This window comes from Tupaia chinensis, unplaced genomic scaffold (assembly GCF_000334495.1).
Source record: "Tupaia chinensis unplaced genomic scaffold, TupChi_1.0 Scaffold000231_1, whole genome shotgun sequence".
NCBI lineage: Eukaryota > Metazoa > Chordata > Mammalia > Scandentia > Tupaiidae > Tupaia > Tupaia belangeri.
In genome coordinates this window covers 3,244,759-3,268,117 of record NW_006159706.1, presented here as the reverse complement: position 1 = coordinate 3,268,117, position 23,359 = coordinate 3,244,759, and the positions used below count along the sequence as shown (strand labels likewise).

The 23,359-nt window shown below is 46.6% G+C and overlaps 1 protein-coding gene across 4 annotated transcripts in view; it reads left to right on the top strand.

Annotated features, from left to right (window-relative positions):
* The window catches only part of KATNIP (katanin interacting protein), a 225,682-nt gene that overhangs the window by 111,037 nt on the left and 91,286 nt on the right, over positions 1-23,359 (top strand). For all 4 annotated transcript variants that reach the window (XM_027771785.1, XM_027771786.1, XM_006148283.2 and 1 more), the window contains 2 exons: positions 6,493-6,624; positions 23,215-23,359. The exon at positions 23,215-23,359 is cut by the window's right edge and continues 52 nt beyond it. In XM_027771785.1, the coding sequence (XP_027627586.1) occupies positions 6,493-6,624; positions 23,215-23,359 (277 nt within the window). The remainder of the gene's footprint in view (positions 1-6,492; positions 6,625-23,214) is intronic.

Sequence of the window (23,359 nt, the reverse complement as noted above, 5' to 3'; positions counted from 1 at the left end):
AAATGCCAAATGTTAGTTTGACAGGAATAGTTCTTCAGTTCAAATGATCTATTTTGAAATAACTTTCTCTCAAAGTACCATATTTTATTTTTCATCTCTCTTCTTGGCTTTTGGCAGGAGCTGAGGAAAAGCCTGGAACTTAGTGTAAGCCTACAAAGGAAACAAAAGGATTGTTCCAGTGATGAGTATGACTCTATTGAAGAAGACGTACTGTCTGAATCTGAGCCTGAGGACCATGCACAGGAGGGCCATTCCAGAGATGACCCCTCTCTTTCCAGTGGGGACTCGGTGCAGAAGGATGTTTCTGAGGACCAGGAGACAGAAGGACGCCCTCCTCAGGGCCCAGACACCCTTGTGGTGCTGGAATTCAACCCAGCTTCCAAAAGTGAGTTTGCCTTTGGTATTCATGGATCTAATAGTAAGACTGAAGCTTATAGCTGTTCTCCAAGTTCAGTGTTGGGTAGATACAAGTCTCCATTTGCAAGAAGCAAAGGCTCACAGAGGCTTCCAAATGACCCCGGATTCCAGATGGTAACTGGTAGGTAGTATTCGGGGGCTGTCCTGTACATTGTGGCTTGGTTAGCCCTATTGACAGGCTGATTGGCTAATGCAGAAGAGCTTAAGCAAAATCAACTATTTATTGGCTTAGGAAGTCCAGAGCTGTAGCAGGACCCTTTTCCCCTCCCCTCCTGCAACCTTCCTTCTCCTCTCCTCTTCTTTCTTCTCCACTTTTCTTCCCTCTTGGGTAGGCTCTCCACATACAAAGGCACAGTTGCTGTTATAGGAGACATTGGCTTTGCAACCCATCCAAAAGTGAATTTTAATTTCTTAAAAGCTCCATCAAATGTCCCAGGCCTGGTTTTCTAACCCACGCTGGGTCACATGCTATTTCTGAACCAACCACTGTGGCTCTGATTGGCCTGGTTAGGCCAAGAGGACTAAGGGGCCTGATTTTTAGCACCTAACCACGTGGACCGTGGTGAAGTGAAGGTGGTTTCCAAAGGAAAATCAAGGCGAATCTACAGGAGGAGGAAGGATGCTGCGTGGGCAGAAACAGCAGCCAGCCCCTGGAGGAGGATTCTAGGAGAAGCTCCTGAAAAGTAGAGGGAGCAAAACAGTTGATGCGGGGGCAGGGAGGAGGGAGAAGGGTCCAGGAAGTGGGGCGAGGCCTACTTGCCTTCTTCTGATTCTGAACACTCATTCAGGATGGCTTGGCCTGCCTGTGTCTCCATTCCACATGCATCCTTAAAGCTGTGGGGGAGGTCAAAAGAAGACCATATTTTCTGGACCTGGGTGAACCTAAGGAGAGAGAAGTGAGGGAATACTTGAGATCAGGTGCAACAAGGATGACAAACTGGATGGCTTAAACTGTAGACTGCCTTATCTCAGGGCTCCAGACCCTAGAGGTCTGACATTACGGGGCAGTTGTATTATCTCAGGACTCCGGACCCTAGAGGTCTGACATTACGGGGCAGTTGCTGTTGGGGCCTCTCTCCTTGGCTTGTAGATGGCCCTCTTCTCCCTGTGTCTTTACATGGTTGGCCTTCTGTGCATGTCTGTGTCCTAAACTTGTCTTCTTATAAGGACATCAGTCACACTGGATTAGAGTCCATTCTCATTACTTCATTTTAAAAATATATATATAATTTTGCCAGAGGATGTATGTACTTGCCAGGGCGAGACAGATGGGGAAAGAGGGAGAGTGAGGAGGAAGAAGCCCTCAATGGGGAAGGTCATGCTGCAGTCTCTTCTTTATTTCTCCCTCCTGTTGGGATTTTGGGCATGCATACCCATGTGCCCAGTGTGTTTTTCAAGCTACTTGGGCCAGGATTCTAATCAGGTGGTCTGTCATGTGATATCCAGCTCCCTTAACCACTAGGCTACAGAGTCAGCTCTATGGCCTCATTTTAACTTATCTACTTCTTTTTTCTTGTAAAGAATGATTTTATTTTAACAGTATTATTATTTTCCAATTTGTCTGGGGTGGGGAGAGTAAGAAAGGAAGCCACTAAGTCCATGGTCTTGAACCATGGTTGCGTGTGGGAGTCCAGCACCTTTAACTACCATGCCACCTGCTGGCCCCAGCTTATGAACTTTTTTTTTTTTTTTGAGAGGTTTTTGCTATAGGGCGTGTGCACTCACCAGAAAGACAGAGAGAGACAGAAAGTGAGAAATCACCCCCCAGGAGGGATGGCCACACCACAATCCCTTCTCCTCCATTCTCCTCTCGGGATCTTGGGCATGCATGCACACACTCCCAGCGTGAGTTTAAGTCACTGGGTCCAGGACTCGAACCATCGTCAACTACATGGGAGTCCAGTGACATAGCCATTACGCCAACTGCTGGTCCCACTTATGTACTTCTTAAAGACTGTCTTGGAACTAGCAGGTGGTGTGGTGATTAAAGTGCTAGTCTCCTATACGATCAACTGTGGTTTGAGTCCTAGACCTAGTGGCTTGCTTTCTCACTCTCTCTCTCTGGTGAGTCCCTGTATTATATTTTAAAATAATGATAATAACAAATACAATACAATACAATACAATCAAAGATCCTGTCTTTAAAAACAGACACATTCAAAGGTCTTGAAGGTTCAGATGTCGATGTATGTGCTCAGAGGGACACAATTCAGCCCATCATAGGCTGCCCTGGACAGTCCACACCCAGGGGTTGAGGTCTCCAGAGAAGGCAACATCTGTCCATCAGATATGCTCTCACCTCCAAACTTTGCTCAGGCTCTTCCCTCTGCCTCACTGCCACATTCCCTTTCCCCTCTGCTCCGAACCCTGAAACCTGCCTCCCTGCTTTTCCCTCAAGACTCTAGGAATCTGCCCCCTCCTTTAAGCCTTCCTTGTGTTCTGAGTCGGTCAGGGATCCTCGCTGCTCCCATAGCCTCGGCATGGCTCTGATCTTGTTGAACCAAGTCCTCTCTCTCCCCTGCCACCTGGGACACTCTGCCAGGGCCCAGTCTGGCTCCTGGGCCTGTTGCGTCCCCCACATGTAGCACACACTGGGCACCTTCCAGCCACTAGGGAAGTCTCTGTCAAATGAATGGAGGTGTTCTAACCAGCGACTGGAGCACCCAGTGGGTGGGGCACGAGCTGTGCAGCACCTGCTGGGACTGCAGCTGGATGATGTCTTCCCCTCTGGAGGTGGGGAGGTTGGGGGAGGCTCTGGGAGGTTGACTCCTTCTGGAAATGGGTGGTGGGGCATGACGGTCATTTCTGGGTACCAAGGACCAGGCCACAGAAGAATGATTGATGCTAGGCACAGTTCGAAAGTAAAACGGGGGCTTGAAATGAAAACTTGAATTTCTGGACAGTTTTGTATTTTAATAATCAAATTGCCTGGCAGGCCCTGGGATGACTGGTAACCCAGTGTTGCATGCCCCAAGCAGGGGCTGTCCAACCCGTGAGCCCGCGTGGAGGTGGATGTACTTGGCCTCCCCCTGCTGCTCTCCTCTGTCCCCTTTCATCTGAGGCTTCTGGCTGGCTTCTTAGCCCCAGCAGGGGACAGGCTCCCACTGAGAGGAGCAGGCCGGAGACCTGGGAGCCTGTTGTCAGGTCTCCCCAGACCCCAGGATGAGATTGGAGACCCAAACAAGCCCTGAGGATTTCCTCATGAATAGTAAGCAGTAGACCGAAGAGTCATGCTTGGTTCTGGGCTGTTCATTCATTCATTCATTCATTCATTCCTGGAGCTCCTCTCATGCTCTTGGCACTGCACTGGGATGGACAGGCTCAGGCCCTTCCCCTGTGGCACTCACGTCCTAGCAGGGAAAACAGAAATAAGCACATAAACACATGGGTCACAGCAACTGCCAACATTTACTGAGTTTTTATTAACATGAACCCAGTAGTAGTCCAAGGGCCTTGCTTAGAGCTTCTTGTTTAATCCTCACCACAGCTCCAAGGAAAATACTGTCATTGTACTTGCTTTAAAGATGGGGAAACTGAGGCTCAGAGAGGTCAAGTCACTTGCCCAACACCACACAGTTAGGAGGGCAGAGCTGGATAAGAACTTTAGCAGTCTGAGGCCAAAGCTGGAGCTTTTAACTACTAGGCTAAATAAATCAATCTGATAAGGCTTCAGTGTGCTAGTTGGGCTTCAGGGAATCAGTGAGTAGCCCCCTTGGTTCCTCTCCAAGGCTGTGAAACACGTGAGATGGCCGTGGGACTCAGCTGGCAGGAGAGCGAGTTACAATGGACAAGGGTGGGACGGTGACCATTCTCTGCTGCTCTGGAAGTAGACAGGCCCCCACCTACATGTTGGCCAAACTGGACAGCTGCCAGCCCTGCACCAGCTGGCAGGAGGGGGCTGTGTGCCTGGGGGGCTGCCCCCACTCCCTGCTCCCCTACACTCTCTGTGAGTAAGGGCAGTGGGTGGGCAGCACCAAAAAAGGCAGAGGAATTTTTGCAATACTGGAAGAGGGGGCAGGTTCGTGGACTAAATTAGGAATTCAGGGAGTAGGAGAGAGTGGTAGCTCTGATAGTCAGACAGGCTCAGAAGTTGTAAAGATTATAAGACAGGGTGCTGGTGGGGGATAGGAGCTGGGGCCGCTTTAGCTCGAGTGGTCGGAGAAGCCTTCTGAGAGGAGGTGGTGGGTGCACTGAGGAGGACCCAGGTACAGCACAGCCTTCCCGGCTCGAGGCAGAGTAAACACAGAGGGCTTCAAGAAGGAAAGGGCTTGGTATGGCCAAGGATGGAAAAGGGCCAGGGTGGCTGGAGCCGAGAGCACGGGGAGCGTGAGGGGGATGATTTTAGGCCACTGTCCACCAAGATGCGAGGGTCCTGTGGTTGCACTGTAGGTCTGTGTGTTTGGAGCCCTGGAAATACCCACGTATAGACTTAATGGCCAAGGCAGCTCTCCCAGCCAAGGCTGCAGTGTCGTCTCCTGGAGGGAGGGGGCCAGTAGCCAGGACCAAAGTGGGTTCGAAGCCAGGCAGATCTGGTCACATCCCTATTCCATTACTTCCTAGCTCTGGGACCTTGGACAAGAGACTGGCACCTCAGAGGCCTTCCCTGGAACAGGATGTCTGAGTTTTCTATCGCTGGTGTAAACAGCACACTTATGTTACGATTCTGTAGCCCAGTCATCCCACGTGAGGTCACTGGGCTAGAACCAAAGTGTCTGCGGGGCTGTGTGTCTCCTGGAGGTCTGGGTGATGAAATCTGCTTCCTTGCCTTTTTCTGCTTCTAGAGGCCACCCACATTCCTCAGCTCAGGGCCCCTCCTAACACCTAGGCAGCAGCTGTCCAGCAGTCTCCCTGCCTTTCTTCTTACTCGCCTGCTGACCCTCCTCTTCTGTCTCCCTCTTCTCTCTCTCTCTCTCTCTCTGTGTGTGTATGTTGTTGTTGTGGTAAGACAGGACAGAGTTTACCATCTGAATCGTTATGTCCGTAGGGCAGTTCATTAATTCCTTCACTTTGTTTTATCACTATCATTACTATCCTTCTCCAAAAGCTTTTCATCACCAAAACTTGTCTGTCCTCTACTTTTAAAGCCCCTCCTGTTATATCAGGTCCACCTGGATAATCCAAGACCATCCTCCTGCAGTTCTAAGCCATAGTATTCAAGACATCATGGGTCTGATACTGTTCACATATTGGGTTGTTGGAAAAGTCATGATGTGTTTTTACAGAGAAAAACAGAAAAAATACATCATGATTTTTCCAACAACCTAATGTTTTTCCATACACGCTGTTGGACAGATCTGTGCCTAGCATCTGGAGTCATTCCCCATCCTGCAGTGGCCCAGGCACCCCACTTCAGAAACACTGGCCTAGGTAGGAAGTCAGACTCCAGAGCACAGCCCGGCCTGTGGGCTCTTCTGTGTCTGGCTCCACTCTCAGGCCCAGCCACCAACTGTCACCACCACGCTATCCTGCCACCCAGCCTTCACCGAGCCTTCGCACGTGCTGTTCCCCATGTGCCCCTACCTTGGTGCCCTAGTGACAGCCTAGTCATCCATTAAAAACCTTTACTGTCACGACTCTGCATGCCAGTCAGCCACATCCTCTGGGCCCGTGCTCCGTCATGACCCAGGGACTGGACACTGTCCAAGCCCTGCCCTTACAGCACCCAGCTGTTCTTTCTCCATCCAGGCACGAAGGCAGCGGGTGTGTCTTACTGTACTACTTCCACTCCAGGCGCCATTACTCTATGTGCACACGCCAGCGAAACCCAGCAACACTCCATGGAGTGTAAGACCTGTGCCTGTTCAGAAATGGTGAAATTTGCAAACCCGTGTATGTCCTAGACCATTTCAGTTATTTACCAAAATGTAGCACTAGGTGCACAGCGGTTCTCAGCAAGCTTGTTTGTCATCTGCGCTATTTGCATCTCTAGTCCCAAACTGTCTAGATACTGGGTACGAAGTAATTCAATAAATGGCTGTTGAATGAATGAGCGAGCGAACAATAAACAAGTGCCTCACAAGTGCCTCAATTCTGCCTGTGCTCAGTGTCTGCCATTAAGCAATGGTTCTTCCACAGGTAATAAAAGGGAAAGGATTTTGTCTGCTAAGCGGAAGGACAACGCTGAGGTCTTCATTCCCAGCAAACCTGAGCCAAACTCGAATTCCCAGCCCCCTGCTGTGCTTCCAGACCAGGAGAGAGCATGCTCCAGTGAGTTCTGGGCCCCTGAGTAGGAGGCTGGGCCACTCTTAGTGGGGTACCGGGAGATGATGGGAGGCCTCCCTTCATTACTCTCCTCTCCGAGGACCAAGCTGACCTTTAGCAAATGTATTAGTCAGGATTCTCCAGAGAAACAGAACCAAAAGGATATGTAAATACAGAGAGGAAGAGATTGTTAGAAGAAATTGACTCATACTGTTCTGGAGTCTGGCAAGTCCAACCTGCAGGAGGAGTCTGTGGGTTAGAGATCCAGAAGGAGCCAGCCTTCAGTTCAGAAGTCTGAAGGCAGTTTCTGCTAGAGAATTCTTTCTTATTCAAGAGGGATGGGTCTTTTCCCTCTAGTCAAGCCTTCAGGTGATTGAATGAGGCTCATTCACCTTGTGGAGGGCAGTCTGCTTTACTCTGCCAATTAATATGTTAATCACATCTAAAGATGTCCTTTTAGAAATTCCCAGAATGTTTGACCAAATATCTGGGCTCCCAATTGCCCATTCAAGTTGACACATAAAATCACAGTTACTTTCTGATTCTACCACTGATATAACTGAAAATTTCTTTTTGTTTTGACTTTCAAATTAATTTGCTTATTTTAATATGGGTGATAATATATGCAAATAGTACGAAATTTTGAAGATAAGAAAGAATTTATGGTGAAAGGCCCATCTGCCTTTCTTCTAATGAAATGAGAGGTTGCATTTGTCAGACATTTGGTGTGAGTAAGTTTTAACTTCTACCATCGTATGTAAGCCTTGTTAGTTGCCTTGAAGGTAGGTGAAGCAATTGCCCCTAACCCACAGATGAGGAATGGAGACACAGAGAGGGTGATTTACACACCCGGAAAGTGGCAGCTGAGGAGCTGCCTCGACTATATTTTAACTAGATTCTTCTGGTTGCCACATGGAGTATGGCCCACAGAGAGCCAGGGTAGATGTGAGGTGACCAGGAAGTAGGCCTCATACAGCATGGACAGGGCGGTGGCTTGGTCTCTATGTGTTGCCAGTGGGTGGATTCAGTCATTGGGCTTGCTGAGGAATCAGTTATTGATATGAGCCTAGTTGTGATTTTTTTTTTTGTCCTGAGAAACCTAGGATGAGAAGATGGGCCCTGGGGAGCTGCAGTAATGGAATAGGAGAGCTGGGACTCGGCAGCAGCGTGGGGCCTGGCTTGTCATGTGCTGGGGCAGGTTCTGGGTCTGCGTCACTAGATGGAGGCTCAGGCAACCCAGGCCCCTGGAACTTGTATCTGTGTGTGGACAAGCCATGGTGCTAAGATCCCTGTGGCAGGTCTCTGACCTGCATCCTGCTTCAACTAGGAGACCTGGAAACCGGCCAAGCAGAGCCCACATTCTACCGCTAGGAGCCTGAGTCCATTCAGAGTTAGCGGCAGACTGGTTCCTTGGGGACTTCTTGGCGAAATCCAGAGCCTGGACAGATGCCTGACTGGGGCCTGAGGAAGGTAGAGATGTGAAGGCAGCCGTTATCAGCATGTCAAGGTCCCTGCAGCTGATAGGAACACAGAGGTGTCATGCTAGTAAATACACGGAGAAATGATCTGTAGGGTCAAGAACAAGACATAACGTGATAGATGTCAGAAAAATCTGGCAAATTTTGGCTCTTTCAGCTTTGATTAGATAGCTGGGAAGGAGAGAGATGGAGCCATGGGGCCAAATGAAGGCTCCACTCATTTCTCCAAGCACCAGCAGCAGGTGGACTGTGTGGGTGGCAATCCCATGTCATTGTTTCTTCTGCACCTCCTGCATTGGCCCCACTGCCTGCTACATAAGTTGACAGTTCTCCAGTCTGTGCTGCTGGTGCTGTCTTCACTCCGTGGGAAAGAATTAAAATAGCTTTTCAGAAGAACCTCCAAAACAAGTTGTTTGAGAAATGAAACCCAGGGTGGTGGCACTGTGCACGGAACCTCGCAGAGCCCCTGATAGGGTGGGAGTGATGCTGTGGTGATCAACCCCCTTCCTAGCCATGCTGTTGAGCTACCAGGGACTTCCCTCTTTCAGGCCTGTGCCACGATCACTGTTTTTTTTTTGTTTGTTTGTTTGTTTTTTTACCATATCCAAGTCATAAAATTAAGAGGCAGCACTTCACAAAGCCCGGACTTAGCTCCCAGGCTAGGTTTGGTACTATGGATGTATCTCTTTGCTTTCAGTCATTTCACACAACCCCATGCAAGAGGTACTGCTATGATCAACACAGAGGAAATAGTGACACAGAGAGGTTGAGGAATCTGCCCAGAGTCACACAGCTGGTAAATAGTGAGCCTCGTATTTGAGAATCCAGGCTGCAGAATCTCTGCTCTTAACTCCTCCATACAGCCCCTCACATGATAATGAACAATTATTTGCTTAATACATACCCACATCACCCTAGTCCTGAATAATATGCCAGAAAATCAAAGGATCGAGTCACTTGTAAATAAATATATTACTACCAATATTTTTAGAAGCTAATATTTATCAGCTGACATCATCTTGCACACTGTATTAGTTTCCTGGTGTTGTCATAACAAAGTACCACATCTGAGGGGCTTAAATAGCAAAAATTGGTTTCTCCCAGTCAAGGTCAGGTGTCGGCAGGGCCATCCTCTGAGGGTGCTAGGAAGGATCTGTTATGCTGTGGCAGCATAACTCCAGCCTTCACGTGGCCTTCTCCCTGTAGGCATGGCTGTCTCTGTTCAAATTAACTGCTTTTATAAAGACACCAGTTAAGTTGGATTAAGGCCCACCCTGTGGTCTCATCTTCACTCAGCCATGAAGACCCTATTCCAAATAGGGTCAGATTCTCATGTATTATGGGTCAGGACTTCAACCTCTCTTTTAAGGGACACAATTTGACCCACAACACATACCTTCATATACAGCACTCTGAGAACTAGAGCTCTGTTTGTGTATTTTTGCTATAGGGTGCATGTGCTTGCTGGAGAAACAGGAAGAAAAGTAAGAAAGTACCCGTCCTGGCCCCAGGGGAGATGGTCATGCAGCACTCCCTTCTCCTGTATCCTCCTCTTGGGATTTTGGGCACACACACACACACACATGTGCCCAGTGTATTTTTCAAGTCACTGGGTCTGAAGAAAGAACTGTGCAGTCACCTTAACCACCATACTACCAGTTGACCTAGAGCTTAGTTAATTTATAATCTTTCTCTGAAAAGTCTAATGTGGTCTAATAAGTTACATATGGTGTGTAGTGAAAGACTTTAAAAAATACATGAGGAGATGATGGTGAACAACAAATGTGTAGGAAAGAAGATGAAACCTGGGGTGAACAAAAGAATGCCTAAGAGTCTCAGCTGTGACTCTGAGTGTCCTGGCCACCATGGCAAAGAAGCATGCATTCATATAAAAAAAAATGCATGTCACTGAGTTCATTGGGTAAAAAATCGTATTACCAGTTGTCCCTGGTATTTGGATCTTAGAGCAATTTGTCCTATCTGTATTCTTTTTAGGCATTTGCCATATGGGACATGTGGTCACCAGAGAGAGACAAAGAGAAGGAAAGTGAGAAATCACTCCCCAGGAGGGATGGCCATGCTTCAATCTCTTCTCCATTCTCTACTGGGATTTTGGGTATGCATGCACACATGCAGTGGTATGATTTTCAAGTCACCAGGTCCAGGACTAGAATTGCAGTTGGCCATGTAGGAGTCGAGTTCCTTAACCACCACTTGATTGCCCCCTATCAGTACTCAAAGAGGATACCATTTAAAGTAGGGAAATCCTCATTTTGAACAGGTTTGCAACTCTGCCTTGATATATTAAATATATTTAGCTACTAACTAGACCAAATTTGAAGACAGAGTTCTGTGGCTAAGAGGAAAGTTGAAAACTCTGGCACTATCATTATCCTCACACTGAAATGGAAATGCAGTGGCATCATATTTCACCTAGATTTTAAGCTCTAAAGGCAGAAAAAATGCAGAGTGAGAGCTACCTTTAGAAAGTTCTCAACTTGATGATTAAGTGCAGCGTAGACGGCTAGATGACCCCCATATAGATATATAACCTCTCAGTAAGCCCAAAAGAGGCAGTGCCTCCTGTTATGGGAAAGATCATGTCCTCTTAGCTAAGCCTCAGATGAGGAAGCTGGCTTTCTTTAGGGTCTGAGCTACAAGGATAAACACTAGCCTCATGCTGAGGGTACCGGGGTATTCGTATCACCACAGGTGCAAGAACCAGAGACTTTCTGAGAGGATAGCAAAAATCACAAACCAACACGCCCTTCCTCCAGGCAAAATCAGAATGGAGGACTCCTTACATACTTTATTTTGTGTTTGGGAGGATAAGAGAAGAGACTTCCAGGTTGTCAGATTCCAGGATTGTAGATTTGGCCTCAGGTGCAATAGGATCCAGACGTCCAGATTTGGGCGAAGCTCTTTCTTCATCACTTAGCTCTACTTGCCCCTAGTCCAGTGGTTCTCAAACTTGTTGTCCAGTGGTAGATCAGAATTACTTGCAAAGCCAATTAAAATACAGATTGTTGAGTCTTTTCCGGTGTGTACAAACTTAGACTTTTTATATCTTCCAAGTCAATTGAACCTTTTATTATTATTTGTTGTCTCTTTTACTCTTGGAATGTTTTTTGCTTTGAAGTATAATTTGTTTCATATAGCGATATTCCAGTTTTGGTTAGTGTTTACGTGGTGTTTCTTTTTCTTCTTCTCCTCCTCCTCCACCTCCTTTGTCTCTCCCTTTACCTCCGCCTCCTCCTCATCCTCCTCCTCTTTTTTTTTAAGTGCCGGAGGGGGTGCATCACATACAACAAGAGAGTGAGAAAGAGAGCACCTCCCTCAATAGGACTTAGTCATGCCATAATCCTTTTTCCTCTAGTTCTTCATCCCATCAGGATCTTGGGCAAATGCATGCACCTAGTGTGTCTTTCAAGCTAATTGCACTGGGGTTTGAACTCTGGTCAGCTATGTGGGATTTGACTTTCTTTGTATAGCACCTAACTGCTGTGCTACATGACTAACTCCTACTTGGTTTACCTTTTTTTCTTTTTTAATCCTTTTCCTTTTAAACTTTCTGTATCTTTATATTAAGGTTTGTCTCTTTTGTGAGCAGCATGTAATTGGTTTTTATTTTTATCCTCTAACAATCTGTGTGTCTTAATGGGAGCATTTAGTCCATTTACATTTAATGTAATTGCTGTTTATATTTGAGTTTAAATCTACTATCTTATTGTTTGTCTTTTATTTGTTCTGCCTGTTTTATGTTCCTCTTTCTCTCCTTTCTTGCCTACTTTTGAACTGATTGCTTTGTATTATTCCCCTTTTTCCTTCTCTATTAGCTTGTTAGTTATACATTCTTTTATTATTCTTTTAGTCATTACCAGAGATTACAACATGCATTCTTAACATATTAGAATTTACTTTAAATAGCAAGTTTACCACTTCCCATTCAGTGAAATGACCTTTTAACTCTATCACCCCATTTACTCCCCTCCCAACTTAAATGCTATTACCATGCATTTTAATTCTGTCTAGGTGTTAAACCCCACTAGACATTAGTATTATTATTATTACTCCTGCTACTATTATTTTATATAGTCAGTAGCAATTTGGATTTGTCCATGTTATTAACCTTTCTATGCCCTCCACTCTGATTATTTCCAGGTCACCCTCACTCTCAGACCATAGCCCCAACTCTACTACAAGTTCTGCTTAGCTTCCCAGCTTTGTAGCAGTCCTTACCAGAATCAGCAGTACCTTGAGGGGCAAGGTTTCCAAGCTGTTGGGGTCACCTTCCTGAGTTTCTTTCTCCTGCCTGCTATTGGCCCTGTAATTCACAGCCCTGTTCGCTCTCCATGCCTTCAAACATTTCTTTTTTCAGTCTTTTCTAATATTTGGTCCAGGTTTTCTAGTTGTGCTCCAGGGAAGGGTTGGTCCATATTAGCTAGTCTGCCATTCCAGAATTGTAACCTACTGCCTTTAGTCTTTAAAGAGTTATTTCTCCCCTTGCTCCTTTTTCTTTGGCCAAGCCCATAAAATTGGATTTGTGTCAATTAAATGTGCATATGATGCAACTCTACCATAGCTTCATTCTACTCTATCACTGTAATTGCCTCTAGTTCTAATAGAAGGGACTCATGTCCTGTAGTCCTCTAGTCTCTGTGCATAAGCCTTCCAAAAAACGAATATAATCTTTTTCCAGAGACCCATTGTCTTCTTGAGGGCGAAAGAACATTAGTTTCTAATGCAGAAAGTTTACTGTCCAAGTTGTCAGAGTGCTCTAGGGAAGTGATATATTGAACCACTTTTCTCAGACAAGCTGCCAACCACAGAAATACAGTAACACCCCTCTGTGTGAGTGAATTAGAGGACCCTGCCAGTCCTGTAGTTAGCATTTCTGTCAGAATGACTGTTCTGCTAAATTCAGAGTCTTATGATATATTAGTCAGTGTTCATTAACAGCAAGTGACAAAAATGCAAATTGGCTTAAACAACAAAAGAAAATGTGTTGCTCAGACCCAAAAATTCCAGCATTGCAGATTTGTCCTCAGGTGTGGTAGAACCCAGGTACTCTGATGGTTATCATGGGAAGCTGTTTCTTCATCTCTTAGTTCTTTCTAGCCCAGTGGCTCTCAAGCTTGAATGTGCTTCACAATCACTTGTAAATCAATTAAGACACAGATAGTTAGCCCCCAACCCCAGAGTTTCCTTTTTTTTTTTTGTTAGTAAGTTTGTTTGTTTATTTATTTATTTATTGGAGAGGTTTTTGCTATAGGGTGCATGCGCTTGCCAGAAAGACAGAGAGAGACAGAGACAGAAAGTGAGAAATCACCCCCCAGGAGGGATGGCCATGCTGCAATCCCTTCTCCTCCATTCTCCTCTCAGAATCTTGGGCACGCATGCACACACGCTCAGTGTGAGTTTAAGCCACCAGATCCAGGACTCAAACCACGGTTGACTAAATGGGAGTCCAGCGACATAGCCATTTTACACCAACTACTGGTCCCTGTAGTAAGTTTATTTATTTATTTCTTCTGAGAGAAAGCACCTCCAGTAGAGTCTTAATGCTGTGATCCACCCCCAGCTTCAGTCAGCCCAGAATCTTGGGCACATATGTGCCTGGTATGCTCAGGGAAGTCTCTGCTCAGGATACCAGAACCTTTCCTTGTGCATAAGCCTCTCAGAGCATCATATTTTACCACCATGCCATGGTCTGGCTTCCACCCATTCTCAGAGTTTCTGATTCAGTGGGTCTGGGGTGGAGCCCAAGCATTTTAATTCCTAACAAGTTTCTAACGTTCCTGGTCCAGGGACCACACTTTGAGAACCACATCTTTAGTCACTGTCAGGCACAAATCTTGCTTATGGCTCTATGATGACCCCCAGGGCCTCCAGGCTCCCTTTTACCTGCTGGGCAACCCTGGCAGAAAGAGACTCTTCTTCCCTGGTTCCAACACAAGTCCAAGAACCAGCTCTCCCCTGAACCAATCTCCAGGATCATGGAGTGGGTCAGCAGTGGAGTGAGGTCAGATCCACCCAAAAGGCTGAGAAGAGAAGGGAAGGGGTGGATCCCTAAAGAAAGCTATGGAGGCAATGAAGATCATAGTTCTGTAAAGGTCACAGTGCTGGGGACACAAAAGCAACTGCTATTAATGTCATATAAAAACCTACCACACGGGACGTTTTGCTGCAGATTCTTTAGAGGCAGGGTAAGAAGCAACAGAGTGTAACATCCAGGAGGAGACAGTACAAGTCATTCAGTCTGGAGGCCTTGATTGCCCTCCTTGAAAATCATGTGAGTTCCTGAGCTCCAGAAGAGATAGCAGTGGAAGAATGAGCACTAAGGTCACAGATGGCACCTGCGGAGAGACCCCGAAACAAGCTTTCGAGATAAGAGAAAAACCTCAACAAGCTCTGTGTGTCAGATTTTCCTGCCTAACAACCCACCCCAAAATGTATGACTTAAAACAGCAGCCCCTGGGCCAACAAGTGGTGTGGTAATTGGGGCACTGGTCTCCCATATGGCCAACCGTGGTTCGAGTCCTAGATCTGGCAGCTTGCTTTCTTACTTTATTTCTCTGTCTCTCTCTGGTGAGCACATGTGCCCTATAGTAAATGAAAAAAATAATAAAATTACATAAATAAAATATATATAGAAGGGAAAACTAGCAGCCCTTTTGTGATTGCTTGTGAAGTGTCAGGGCAGGTAGACAGAGCAGGTGTTTCTGACGACCTCAGCTAGATGATTCATTTCTGCTCTGTGTGGTCTTTTTTTAAAATTTGTTATTATTATTATTTTCTAATTTGGTAGAGGGCTTGTGCACTCACTGGAGAGAGACAGTGACAGGAAAATGAGAAAGTATCCTTGGGTGAATGGTCACACCACAATCCCTTCGTTTTCATTCTTCTTTTGGGATTTTGGGCATACACGCACATGTTGCCAGCATGTTTTTCAGCTGCCAGCTGTGGGTCTCGTACCACACCGTCAGCCATTTGGGATCCAGCCCCCTTAACCACCATGCCGTTGGCTGGCCCTCATGTGGTCTTTTTATCCGGTGACGATCATTTCAGGGCTGTAACAGAGAACAAGCTCCAGTGTGCAGATACTTTTGTAGATTTGGCCATGACTACTAACATCCCATGAGCCAAAGAAAGTCACCAGGTCAAGTCCAGCTAGGGAAACAGACACTATATCTCAATGGTCACTACTGCAAGATTGCACTGCGATGTAGCTGGTGTGTGGTGGTGGGAGGAATTTGAGGACATTTGTTGCAACTTCATACACCATGGGAAGCAGGTAGCCTAGTGATGCTGGGCATCTTGAACATCCAGGGCTTTTGTAGTACTCACTTGCCCCGAGTCCACTCCACTCCTCTACATCCCACTTGGAGTTTAGAAGTGAGTGTGGACATGTCAAGACAAATCAGGGCTAGGTCGACTGGTTCCCTGGACCCTTTGCAGTACTACAGTGGCCTAGGATGTCCCATGAGGAAGCTGGGCCAGGGTTGCCAGATCATAGGACTTTTCAAGACATGCCAGGAATCCCAAGTTTCAGGAGGATTTCCTCTATTTTTAAAGAATTATTTGATTTAGTTTAATTTAGTATTTTTATTATTTTAAAATTTGCTGTAGAGCACATATGCTCACCAAGAGAGACAGAGAGAGAGATAGGGAAAGTGAGAAAGTTAGTCACCAGGTCTGGGACTTGAACTGTGGTTGGCCATGTGGGAGTCCAGTGGCTCTACCACCATGCTACCCACTGGCCTCTCCTCTATTTTTAAGTGTGGCATCTGTTTCCTTGTTTTTTAATTTTTGTTTTTTTGCAATAGGGCATGTGGGCTCACTGGAGAGACACAGAGAGAGAAATCCCCCCCCCAAACCCCCCTGGGGGGATGGCCACATTGCAATCAAGCCCCCCCGGGGGGATGGCCACATTGCAATCCCTTCTTCTCCATTCTCCTCTCAGAATTTTGGGCACGCACCTATGTGCCTGGCATGTCTTTCAAGCCACTGGGTCCAGGGCTCAAACTGTGCAGTCATGTAGGATCCGGCTGCCTTATCCACCATGCCACCTGGGTATCCTTCTCCCCTTTTTAAGTAAAAGCTGTACAGCACACATCCATAGGCAGTTTCCGCCTGTGGGTTGCTGGTTTCTGGTCACTGTGATAGACCCTGCTAGTCTCAAGATTTAATATCTGCCCTTTTAGTGGCTTCCTATATGGCCTCCACAGCCCCTTGTGTGTAGTAGGCGTAGATCTGCTGGGACTCCGAGTCTGAGCTTTCAAGTCACACGGCACGGCTGGGAGCGAGTCACCTGGCTGATAACCAGCCGACAGCCTCATGGCCTCACATCGTTGGACATGCATTGCGTTCATGGTAAATCTCCTGAATTGATACACTTTTTGTTTCTCTGTGAAAGAGAAGAAAGCCACGCACTGCTGAAGCAAAGAGAAAGTGAAGTGATGATGGTTCTCAACCAGAAAAGAACAGTTTGGGATAAATTCAAATGTGCAGTTTGGCTTTTGCTGGTGGCACAAATTTACTGTGGGAATAAATCCACCACTCTCTAGATCTATGATGAGAATAAATCCACCGTCGTGGGATGTTCTGGCCAGGTTCACCTGAGTGAGCGATGAGGGCGTCAAAAAGAGTTAAAAGGTGGTTACTTGGTGCAGGGCAAGGAAACGCGTGGTAGACAGGAGCTGGCCAGCAGAAAACGGATTCTGGAGAACTCGGGCACTGTGTACGGACGTTCCTGGGAAGACATGGTGCGGAAGGCTCTGGGAGTGGAGCTGTGAATTGACCTCTGCTTGGAGAAAGGATGATTTAATTTTTAAAAGCATCTCCTTAGCATAACAGAACTTAAGGGGAGCAGGCAGCACCCTACCATCACTTTAGTGGAGGAGCAGCCCCTCCCAAACAAGACGTGCAGGAGCTGAAGGGTTTCTTTTTTCTTTCTTTCTTTCTTTTTTTTTGGAGAGGTTTTTGCTATAGGGCGTATGCGCTCTCCAGAAAGACAGAAACAGAGACAGAAAGCAAGAAATCATCCCCTGGGGGAATAGCCATGCCGCAGTTCCTTCTGCTCCATTCTCCTCTTGGGATCTTGGGCATGCACGCACACGCACCCGGCATGAGTTTAAGCCACCGGGTCCAGGACTCAAACTGCGGTCAACTACATGGGAGTTCTGCAACATAGCCATTACGCTAACTGCTGGTCCCATGGAGCTGAAGGGTTTCTGGAAGCAAAATTGGTCCTGCTGGGGATGTGTACTGCCACATGCCCAGCCACGGTTCAAGTCCTGGACTTGGCAGCTTGCTTTCTCACTTTCCCTCTCTCTTTCTCTCTGGTCAAATTTTAAAATAATAAAAATAAAATTAAATAAATAATTAAAGTAAAACTAGGTCAGGGGCTGGCACATTTGGGTAGCTTGACATGTGATCTTACTCCCTTATTTGTAGAGTCTTCTATAGGGTCTGAAGGAGCCTTGAGTTTTTCAGCTGCGCTTTACTGCAGATGACGGAGGAAACTGTCAATATGTGCTTTCGGGATACTCACAAGTCCAAGATTTACAGGGCGTGAGGTTGAAATCGTTTTCCATCCAGTCGTTTCACAAAAAGTATAATGCCAGCTGCCAGGGGTGTAACAGGAAACAAGATGAGTGTGACCTCATGGTAGCTTTGGGAGGACTGAGCCCACGACCTCTCCACCCTCATGGCCGATCATCCTTCCCCTTGCTCCCCACTCACCATCCTCAGCATACTGAGCTCTGCCCACCCCAGGGTTCTGACACCTGCTGTTCTCTTGGCCTGGAACAGCCTTCCCGTATGTGTATGTGCCGTATCCAGGTCTCCACCGACATCTTCTCTGACCATGCATCTAAAATGATGGGCACATCTCCTCTCATCACCTCTAGTCCTTTACCCTCTGCACATGCATGATCCATGTCTGTCTGCCATGAACGTGAGGTCTATGAGGGTGTGGGTGTACTCTGTACCCCACACCGAGGGCAACAGCCCACTGAGCCAGAGAAGCTCAGGTGCAGTGCAGAGTGAGGGCCTGGTTAGTGCCTTGTCTTTTGCCTTGGCAGTAATCTATTTCTTCTTCAGCTACCCTTTGGGCCAGGTGTTTGTACTACAGGGCTTTCAGCTTCGGCTTCAGAGTAACAAAGATCTCATCCTTTAGCACCCTTTGCTCTTTTTTCCTGTTCTTCCAGCCATTTCAGGAACCTGCTCCTTTTTGCACTGAATGAGGAAGATCCTGCCATGGTGCTCACCATCCTTTACCAGCCTGCATTCTGTGTAGCGATAAGGATCCCTGCACAAAGTGTAGATTCTAGCTTTGATCAGGGAAAAGAAAGAGCAATTGGCAACACGAGGAGCGCAGCCCTGTATGGCGAGCACTGGCTGGAGCTGGGAAATGGCTCCTTATTCAAGGACACTCCGCCCCTGAGTTCTGGTCTCACCCAGAGTGCCTGCTGCCTTTGGTCCCTGGGACGTTTGCATTCATAGCACTTCTTCTGGGTGCCCGAGAGAAATGGACATTCCCACACTTTAGCTTAGCTTGCCCATAAAAACACACAGTTCCTGTTAACCCTATTAACTTCCTGGCTACCCTGGGAGCCAGCCTCGCTGAGCTTCTGCGTGTTTCATGCCCTCTCCCATCTGTGCTATCCTAGATATGGCTACTTAAATTCTCAGACACTACATTGTAATAGGAGGGTCGGAGGAAAGTCAAGTGCCTCAGTAGGAACCTTGAAGTCATAAGGATGGAAGGATGTTGTTTCTCGGCGAGCTCGCACCAGGTCAGATAGACATCAGACTTCGAAAAGTCCATGGAGAATGCGCACTGTGAAAAAAACTGGATTGCAAAATGTTTTGCATTAAAATAAAACTGTGCTTTATTTATTTACGTATTGTAATTTGTCAAGAGTGCATGCATTCAGTGGAGAGAGATGGAAAGTGAGAAAGCACCCCTCCTGGGGGACAATCACATTGCAATTCCTTTTCCATTTCTCCCTCCTTTAGGGATTTTGGGCATGCACACAAGCATACACATGCCCAGTGTGTTTTTCAAGTCTCTAGGTCTGAGACTTGAACTGTGCAGCTGGCTATGTGGGATCCAGTTGCCTTAACTACCATGCCACCAGCTGGCCCTAAATGGAATTGTAATTCCATTTTTCTATGAACTTTTTGACGTCTCCTCATATATATGTATATGTGTGTGTGTGTGTGTGTGTGTGTGTGTGTGTACACACATAGCTCCCTAAAGGTCATACCTGTAAATGTCCAGTTAGTTTGTTATAAGCCAGCATTTGACAATATTGTCAAATAACACAACCCAGTTGCCCATGCTAAATTCACATCCAGCCCAGCCCCTTTTGTCAGACTCCAGATTCATGTGTGCACAGGCCAGCCTGATAGCACCACTCTGATGCCAAGCTCACATCCTGAACCCAAATGATCCAAAAGTGAGCCACCCTTCTTCCATACCTCCTCCACTCATGCCTTCCGCAACTCCACTGACAACATCTCTACTGTCCAGTCTCAGGCCAGGACCCTTGCCTGTTGTTAAGTCATCCTTAACAACTCTCTTTCTCTTCCACCCATAGCTGAAGTGCCAGGAGTCCTGTTGGCTCTGTCTTCAGAAGCCGTCCAGAGCCTAACCACACTGTATCCCCTCCTCCAGCGCTGCCATCTGCTCTTACCTGGACAACTGCAGGAGTCCTTCATGGTCTCTCCTTTCACCCTCACCTCTCTGTCTCTTGGAGACTCAGCACCTACGTCCTCCCCTGTTCTCAATCCTTTAGTGGCTCCCCATTTCACTTGCAGTGACCTGCAAGCTTCATCACCCTCTCAGGCTCTTCTCTGTCCTGCTCTGTGACAGCCCCACAGGCACCTGCTGCTCCAAGAACAGCAGGGAGCCTCCTACCATAGCACTGAATAAATTTCCCTGATCTTCCTGAGGCCTAAGCTGCCTGCCAGCCCCTCGCTTCGATCACCCTTACCCAGACCTGTTTTTCCATATTGTTCCCCACTGCCAGTGTGCTGCTATTTATTTATTTATTATTTCTCTAGCTTATCGTGAGGGTGGGGACAGTCTCCCTATTCACTGCTGTGTCCTCAGTGCCAAGAATGGAGCCTGGCACAGAGTGGTACTCAGTAAATATTAATATTTGTCTTGGGGATAACATGTAGTAGGTTAAAGCCTCTTTAGAGCCAGCTAGTGGTGTGGTGGTTAAGGTGGCTGGATCCCACATGGCTGATGTGTGGTTTGAATCTCGGATCTGGTGGCTTGAAAAACATGCTGGGCATGCGTGCCCACAACCCCAAGAGAATGGAGGAGAAGGGATTGAGGCACAGCCATCCCCCCTGGGAGGTGATTTCTCACTTTATCTTTCTCTCTATCTTCTCTCTCAAGCAAGTGCACGTACTCTATAGCAAAACAGAAACAAGAACTAAAAATAGGCTTTAAGCAACCCAATAGGAATATTTTGAACAGTTCTTTTTTATTTTTTTTGGAGAGGTTTTTGCTACAGGGGGTGTGTGCTCTCCAGACGGACAGAGAGAGACAGAGAGAAAGAAAGCAAGAAATCAGCCCCCAGGGGGGATGGCCTCACCCTTACCCAGACCTGTTTTTCCATATTGTTCCCCACTGCCAGTGTGCTGCTATTTATTTATTATTTCTCTAGCTTATCATGAGGGTGGGGACAGTCTCCCTATTCACTGCTGTGTCCTCAGTGCCAAGAATGGAGCCTGGCACAGAGTGGTACTCAGTAAATATTAATATTTGTCTTGGGGATAACATGTAGTAGGTTAAAGCCTCTTTAGAGCCAGCTAGTGGTGTGGTGGTTAAGGTGGCTGGATCCCACATGGCTGATGTGTGGTTTGAATCTTGGATCTGGTGGCTTGAAAAACATGCTGGGCATGCGTGCCCACAACCCCAAGAGAATGGAGGAGAAGGGATTGAGGCACAGCCATCCCCCCTGGGAGGTGATTTCTCCCTTTATCTTTCTATCTTCTCTCTCAAGCAAGTGCACGTACTCTATAGCAAAACAGAAACAAGAACTAAAAATAGGCTTTAAGCAACCCAATAGGAATATTTTGAACAGTTCTTTTTTATTTTTTTTGGAGAGGTTTTTGCTACAGGGGGTGTGTGCTCTCCAGACGGGCAGAGAGAGACAGAGAGACAGAAAGCAAGAAATCAGCCCCCAGGGGGGATGGCCACGCCGCATTCCCTTCTCCTCCATTCTCCTCTCAGGATCGGGAGCATGCATGCACACGCGCCCGGTGTGAGTTTAAGCCACCGGGTCTGGGACTCAAATCGCGGTCGACTACATGGGAGTCCAGCGACATAGCCATTACGCTAACTGCTGGTCCCCAACAGCTCTGTTTTTTTATTGGATATTTTTTAAATAGGAAGAAAATCCAAATACAAATAATGAAGGGGATGCTACATTGACCTCCATGTGTCTGTTATCCATTCCTGGCAGCAATCAATTTATGGCCAAGGTTAATTCATCTATGACTCTACCTGTTCCCCAGATTACTGTGAAGCAAATCAAGTCTTCCTATGATTTTTTTCTATATTTAGTATCCTTTTCTCTTTATAACTGCATAGTAAGTACGCTGTTGAGTGGATGTACCGTAATATATTTTATTTAACCAGTCTCATTGAGATCATTTTTCCATGGGAACTTCCAGAATTGACTATAACTTTGCAATACTTTTTTCTCTAAATGGGGGTGTAATTATTTTGCAATACTTGTTACTCATGCAAAAGCAAAACAGAACAGCAAAAATATTGCAAAATACCTATTCCCCTATATATTATTTCTTACAGGTACTATTACTATGTTAGGGGGTTAATTTTTTTTATTATAACTTTTTTTTTTTTTTTGCTGAAGAATGCCTGTACTGTCCAGGCTGGGGGTGGTGGGGATGAAAAAGCACCCACTCATGGAGAATGATTATGCCATATTCCCTATTCCCTTCTCCATTTCTCCTTGCTTTTGGAAAAAACGTGCCCAGCATGTTTTTCAAGCCACTGAGTCTGGGACTCAAACCATGTGGCCAGCCATGTGCCATCAGCCACCTTAACCATTAAGGCATTTATTTCAATACAATTCCAAACACAAAGTTGCGAGGATAGCAGAAATGGCACTGCCATCCTTTGCCTGGATACTCAGATTCACCACTTGTTACCATTTTGCCTCAGCTGCTTTTTGCCTTTATATTCTGTATGTGTGCATATGCACATACTCATATACTTAGCAGTATATAATAAAGTATGTGTTTTATGTATAAAAATATATATGCTCACACAAAACTAAGTGGATTGCCCCTCTCACACTCTATATTTTTAATTGCCAAAGGGTATATGTACTTGTCAGAAAGCGAGGGAGAGGATGAAAACAAGCACTCGTCAATGCAGCGTGGTCACAGCACCATCTCTGCTCTGTTCCACCCTTCACCTCCATCCTGTCGAGATTTTGGACACGGGTGCAAATGTGCCCACTGTGTTTTTCAAGCCACTGGAGCCGGGACTCAAACTGCCATTGTCTATGTGGGAACTAGCATCCCTTAACCACTGGACAACTGGGCCAGTCCTAGCCTCTCTCTCTTTATATCTACCTATAAATTACATAAATATAGATAGGGAGGGAGGGCACACACATCGTGCACATGTGTGTGTAGTTGTGTGTTTAAGATGAAGTTGCACACGTCGTTTCTCCTCCCCTGAATACTGCAGTGTGTATCTAAGAACAAAAGCACTCGTTTTACGTTTCCACAATGTACTTAAGGAATTCAGCATATTTAGAATTCATATAACACTCTTACCTAAGACACAGACTGTATTCGAGTTCCTCCACATGCTGCCGTAATGGTCTTTGCAGATGTTTGTTCCCCGTCCGAGACCCAGGCTCAGGCCCACCATTACATCCATGTCTGCCTAGCCTCCTTCAGTCTGGAAGACTTCCCCCGCTTGCTTTGCCTTTCACGACCTTGACATTTTTGGAAAGTACAGGCCAGTTGTTTTATAGAATGTTCCTCATTTTAGGTCTAATAGCTTTTGAGCTGCTCCTCTAATCTAAAGGAGGATCGTCCTGTTCTCTGTCACCAGGACCTGGAAGCCGACGAGAGAGACCCCTATCCGCCACCCGCAAAGCCCTGTGTGAGGCAGAGGACAGAGAGGAAGACGCCTCAGCCGTGCTCCGGGCCATCCAGGTGGAGAACGCAGCCCTGCAAAGGGCGCTCCTCCGCAGGAA